The 6,570-nt window shown below is 39.1% G+C and overlaps 1 protein-coding gene across 1 annotated transcript in view; it reads right to left on the bottom strand.

Annotated features, from left to right (window-relative positions):
* Nucleotides 1–2,042: 2,042 nt before the first annotated feature.
* LOC106883301 (uncharacterized) overlaps nt 2,043–6,570 on the bottom strand; it is a 37,950-nt gene continuing 33,422 nt past the window's right edge. Inside the window, exons 16-18 of the mRNA XM_052975907.2 lie at nt 5,625–5,834; nt 4,650–4,855; nt 2,043–2,283 (exon numbers count right to left, since the gene is read on the bottom strand). Of these exons, the coding sequence (XP_052831867.1) occupies nt 2,218–2,283; nt 4,650–4,855; nt 5,625–5,834 (482 nt within the window). The 3' untranslated portion in view covers nt 2,043–2,217. The remainder of the gene's footprint in view (nt 2,284–4,649; nt 4,856–5,624; nt 5,835–6,570) is intronic.

The raw sequence follows: 6,570 nt of genomic DNA, 5'->3' as shown, positions 1-6,570 counted from the left end.
TGTAAGCTTAGTTCTTATTCTCTTTTGGCGAACAGCTAAGTTACAGGAATGTAAACACACCAACGTCGGTTGTCAAGCGATGGTGGGGGAACAAACACAGACACACACACAAATATATACACACATACATACATATACATATATAGATCGCTAACCACTACACACACGTTTCTTTCTTTACACATTCAATGAAGCGTACAAGCCTCATTCCTCTCCAGTTTTTACCTGTCCTCTGCATTCAGAGCCCACAACTCAATATGATGTAGAATTGCTGTTTTGCATACCTGCATCATACAATCTTCCTTTTACTCTGAGAGAGAAGCATTTGGTTGTCAACAGTGGTAAAACCCTCTCAATTTTCTTATTCAAGCTATTACACACTTTGTGCATCCTCCCCCATGACTAATTTGGTCCCCCAGGTAGCAGAAATTATCCACTACCTCTAATGAGCCTCTGGAGCACTTGAGAAAATCAATTTCTTGAGTATCTGTAGTTTTTATGGCCCCTGTGCATCTTCCACATATGAACATTACTTTCACTGATAACTTTGTATGCATGTGTGGTGGTGGTGGTGGTGGTGGTCAGGGTGGATATCTACCTTCATGAAAAGGCAATGAGTTTTATGACTTTCTGCTGCCCTGATGTTTACTTTCTTTTATCTCACTCAATTGACTTTCATCTTCCTGCCTTTCATGACCTAAAATACGTCTTTTGGCTACAGCATCTCTGTGATTTTTGTCTGTTCTCATAGCCAGGATTGGCTATAAACTTCTTAAGATAAATATTTTGAATTGATAGAGTCATTTGATCTCTTTGCTGCTCACATCCTTGTCAAAGCCACTCCTTATTTCTCTATGAATTCAAATATTATTTTTTAAAATACCACTTATCTAAAAACGTTGGTTGGACTTGTCATAATCAAGGTATTATCTCACCTGTTTATATGTGTTTAAAATTTTACCTGAAGATGGTGGATTAAATGCTGTGATGTAATCTATGAATGCATCAATAAAATTCTTCCAAAGTTTTAAATTCTATTTGTGTTCTTTTTTTATACCTACACTGTTCCTAGAACCAGTCCTGAGTTGGATCTATGGTTTAAACTGGATTTGGGACTTACATATCTACAAGTCTCCTACCAAAACATGATACTTTCATTTGTTGTTTTACTTCACTGTGAACCCTACGTTATTGTACCTAGCCATTTCTGGCGTCCTTTGTGTTGATGTAAAATAAAATGTCTCCTTCTCGAGCCATTCCCAGTTTCAATGATGTATAATATTCCCCACCTGGACGGGACACCAGTCTCTTGCAGGATTACTCACTTTTGCCAGTTGAGTGGACTGGAGTAACGTGAAAGAGTGTCTTGCTCAAGAGCACAATGCATTGTCCAGTCCAGGAATTGAAATCACAATCTTACAATCATGAGTCCAACACCCTGACCACTAAGCCACATGTCTCCACTTATGTGTTGATTTTATTTAGTCCTATAACTAATCAATGTGTGTGTGTGTGTGAAGACGCAGGGCTCAGTGGTGAGGGGGTCAGGCTCAAAATCAAGAAATAGTGAATTTAATTCCCAGGCTTTTCTGTTGTGTTCTTGAGCAAGACACTTTACTTCACCTTGCTCCAGTTCACTCAGCTGTAGAAATGAGTTGCGACGTCACTTGGTGCCTTTGCCTTTCCTTTGGATAACATTTCATGGCATGGAGAGGAGAGACTGCTGGTCTTATGCATGTATATTTTTAAAATTGTTTAATATTTAACTCTGTATTACCAAAAGTTTATTCCAAGTGCTGTTTGATGATTTTTGGTTTCTAGTTTGCTTCCTTTGCTACTCATCAGGTTTCCACTAGGATTCTAAATCATGTTATCACCAATGTTTTATACCTAATTTTGTTTCGGATTCTGTTTGGTCGAGAAATTTAAGACCTCCTGGTATTGTAAATTGATATACTTACATATTTACATTTATATTTTATATATGTAAAGGCAGAGTGTGATAAAAAAAATAAATAAAAGGAAAAAGAGAGAGAGAAATGAATATATAAATTTCAAACAAATACTGTTTGTGTAGATGTTGTTATATTGTTTTATTGACTTTTTTTGCCATTCCTATTTACTTGATTTCCGTTTTCTTGGAAACACAACACTTTGAAAGTGGTGAGTTTTGGCAGTTGATGAACATTTCCTTTGAAATCTTGGTTGTCAACAAGCTTATTTGTGGCAACAGCACTTCATCCTCCTTGGATGGAGAGCAGGGCATGACACCATATGGCAGCCAATAAGAAAGAAATAGTAAAACAACACAATTAAAAATAGCAATGCTGATTGCAACTGCAGCAACCACAACAACAATAACATGGCAAGTGGCAAAAATAATAGCAACATCTAAAATTACCTCAACACCATCCTCTCTTCCACTGAAGCAGCCTGTAGCAACAACAGAAGCTATTGAAAGGCGGCTGCTGCTGCTGGGATTAACTCCTTTGTTGGTGAAGCTGGACCCACAGAACAATTGATTCACAGAGAAAACAATTGAAAGAAATCAGAGTTCATACAAGAATATGGCAGAAAAGTCATTATCAGCCATTCCATTTGATGTAGAATGTAAAAAAATTCATCGTAATATGTATCGGCATAAATGTTGGTGCACAGGCAATATGTGCTGGTGGAAGAATGTTTCAGAGAAGTGTGGCTATAGAGGAACAGCTACCAATCCTGGTGATGTGGAACAATGGATGTTTAAATTCCTCACCGAAGACAAAGTAAAGCGCCAATCCTGCCTTAATCAACAGTGGATAGTTCATTGTCATTGTTCATACATAGGCAAGTCAGTGATAATGAGGATGTTGAATAATGCTGCTGGAAATAAACACCAGATGAGTGGTGGTAGTGATTTTGATCGATGTGAAGGACAAGGTAGTCATCTTGGAGAGGATCGGAGCTGATCAGGAAAAGGGATGGAGCTTCTGATCCAAATGTACCAGGAAAAACTTGAAAGCATTTCCAGTCTGATCAAGCTCCCAAACAGTAACCATCTGCTTTTGCGTGTAGAAAGGGAAAGACTTAAATACTACATATGTGGTACCAATCACAACCTAAGGATCTACTGTCCACAGCAGAGGGCAAAATATATAAGGTTGGCACTGCTGTCAACCCTAAAACAGCAGCACCAACATGCTACAAAAAGGGGGGAAACTTATAAAAGCAACAATAACAGCAGCTGGTAGAATCCTCAGCATGTTAGAAAAATGCTTTGCTATATTTTTCTGTCCCTTTACATTTTGAGTTCAAATCCTGCTGAGGTCAACTTTGCTTTTCATCTTTTCAGGGTCAAGGGTTGTAAGTTATGTATATTCATAGGTCCTTGTGTTTTTGCTATGTATTTGTTTGCATGTTTTTTTATCACATCTGAAGCGTTTATTATTATCGGGATTGTTTCTGTTTCCAGGCTCCACATTTGAGTTATTTTGATTTCTATATCTTAGCAGTTCAATAGTTTCTCTATTTCTTTTAGAAATATATTGTCATCTGTTACGATTGATACATCAGTTATTAGGTATTTATTATTATTATTATTATTATTATTATTAGGTGGCCACTGTCAGAAACAGTAGAGCACCAGATAAAACGCCTGGTGGTATTGAGTTCAGTTGCCAGGGTTGTTGAATATTGGAAGATACTTAATGGAATGTTTAGAAAAACTCATATTTGCTAATGTTTTTCAGCCTGTGATATTGTTTATTCACCTCTCACAGCAGTATCAGTAATATGTGTAAATAAATATCTTATTTTCAACAACACATCCCTATGTGTATGTGATATGTTTGTACAAAACATGTATGTGTGCACCTTGAATGTATTATGTATTTATGACTTGGATGGGCGTGTACATTATGTGTGTGCATGTGTATTCATATGTGTGGTGTGTGTGTGTTTGTATATGCGCTATGTTTGTACATATAACAGTTTCTACACGGATGAACAGTTTCCTTGTGTAAGGTTATTTTTCTGTATTGATATAATCCTTATAAGGATGTATATTCTCCTAAATAAGCTATTTTCGACAATATTTGTGTGAATGAGATTCCTATTTTGTGGGGGGTTGTTTTTGAAATATTTTAAAATACTTTTAGCATTTCTTTAATGAAAGATAACTCCAATGTTGGTGTAGATTGACAGGCATACAAACAGTGAAAGGCAGGCCATTAATCATATGTATGTACAGAAAGCAGACAGTAGTATTATATGTCTAGGCTGATGGACAAAAACACAAATGATCATTCTGTCAGTTGAACAGAGACAAAGAGACAGCCAGACAGTGATAAGCAAAGTAGCCACGGAAAATATTAAAATGTAGATAACAAGTCTATCTAACAGACAAACAGATAAACAGGCAGGCAAACAGTCAGGAGGCAGACAGAGAGACAGGGAGTCAAATGATCAAATTGACACACAAACCAAAAGACAGACAGACAGTGAGACAGGTAGTCAGGCCAGCAGGCCCGACATTCAGATAAACAGAGGTACAAATGAACTGATAAATGATTAGACAGGCAACCAAGCAAGCTGGCAGATAAGAGATTAAATCAGACAATTAGTAGGTAGACACACAGCTGCACAGAGAAACAGGTGGTTTAGTTACCTGGAATTTTTCTATTCAAAGTAGGTTGCACTGTTGCTTTTGGATGAGTGTTAGGTGGCCTGTTGAAAGTGAACTGGAGGGGCGAGCCATCTGGAAGCACATAGTTCTGACTGTTGACCTGTGTCATCTTTGAATTGTCAGATATCTCATCAGCCTGCACACCTACATCCTCCTTCAGTCTAGATCTCTTTGACTGGGCTGGACTGGCTGAAATTTTAAAAAAAATTGAAGATGGAGTTGATTAGTTTTTCACTAAATCACTAAGTTCTGTTGTTAAAAGAGAAGAGACAATGGGATGGTGTGACATTCATGAACTGAAATATTTCTGTCTTCAATTCTGGATCGGGGTAGCCATTATCATCATCATTATCATCGTCGTCATCATCATCATTTTAAGGTCCATTCTCTATGCTTACATGGGTCTCAGAGTTCATTGTGGCAAGTTTTCTACATGATACCCTTCCTATCACCTGTTTTCAAGCAAACAGATATTTCCCCACATAAACATGCTTCAACAAAAGCTGAGGGGTGCCTCACTCCCAGTGGTCTTTCAGCACGCCGGACACCATCCCGGTATTTCTGCGTACCCGTGCTATTGCCAGATAGCCGTTGAGCCTGCACTAGGTCCATCCGAGCTTTCAACAGGTCTTGTTTTTAATCCTGTTGGGTTTCTAGCAACCCCCTCACCAGGGTAGCCTGGTGGGGGTGCCAGTTTAGTTGCCGGCAACCCGACCATGCAACAGGTTGTACTGGATTACATGTTACCAGTAGCACTTATGAGAGCCTCATAAGTGACCCCACATACAAACATACACATATACACACACACATAAATACATACATACATACACATGAGAGAGAGAGAAGAAATTAAACAGTGAAGTAGGCAAGCAAAAGGCAGACAAGCAATCGGATTGATGATCAGAGGATTAGACAATCTGACGTAATCACACAGGAGTAGCTTGTTGTTAGTTACCTGGACTTTTGCCAATGGTGTTGGGTTGTGTTGTTGCTTGTTGACAGGTGAGAGAAGGTGCGTTCAAAGTGATATAGACAGGTGTGCCATCTGGGAGTACATAATGCTGATTTTTAGTCTGTATCATCTTTGAATCGTCAGTAGATGTCATACTGGTCTGCATGCCTACATCTTTATTAAATGTAGCTGGTTTTGATTGCTTTTGGGCAGCTGAAAATAAAGAAACAGTCATAATGGGTGATGAATCATGTGTCTATGGCTATGACCCCAAAACAGAGGCTCAATCTTTGCAGTGGAAGACTCCCAACCTCTCCGAGACTGAAGCAATGTGAAGAAACTGTTGACCATTTTCTTCAAGGGGATTATTCATGATGAGTAGGCTCCAGCTGGCCAAGAGGAAACAAAGAGTACTGCCGTGGCGTTTAGCAGTGATTGCAGGATGCTATGCATCGGAAAAGGCCACAACTGCATGCGTTCAGTGAGAGGTAATTGCACCATGGCAATGCACCTACCCATGCAGTGCAGCAGTTTTTGTCGAGGCACAGCATTCCCCAGGCCCAACATTCCCCAGGCCCAACAGCCACTGTATTCCCCAGATCCTGCCCCTTGCAACTCTTTCCTCTTACCAAAAATCAGATCTCGCTTGAAAGAGAGAAGATTTCAGGATATTGAGGAAATCAAAGTGAATGCCACAAGGCATCTGCTGATTATCCCAGAAAATGAGTTCCAGGAATGCTTCCATCAATGGAAACAATGCTGGATTAAGTGTGTGGCTTCTGAAGGGGACTACTTTGAAGTAGATTAAAGGCCAAATTGGTACATGTTGTAGTTTTGTTTTTATAACACCAGTCCCGATACCTGTTGGTTAGGCCTCACATACATACATAGGCACACACACACACACACACTTGCATGCGTGTATGTATGTGTGTGTGTATACTTGTAT

Source organism: Octopus bimaculoides, chromosome 23, assembly GCF_046866305.1.
Source record: "Octopus bimaculoides isolate indiv1 chromosome 23, ASM4686630v1, whole genome shotgun sequence".
NCBI classification, from domain to species: Eukaryota; Metazoa; Mollusca; class Cephalopoda; order Octopoda; family Octopodidae; genus Octopus; species Octopus bimaculoides.
This window is presented reverse-complemented; position numbering and strand designations above follow the sequence as displayed.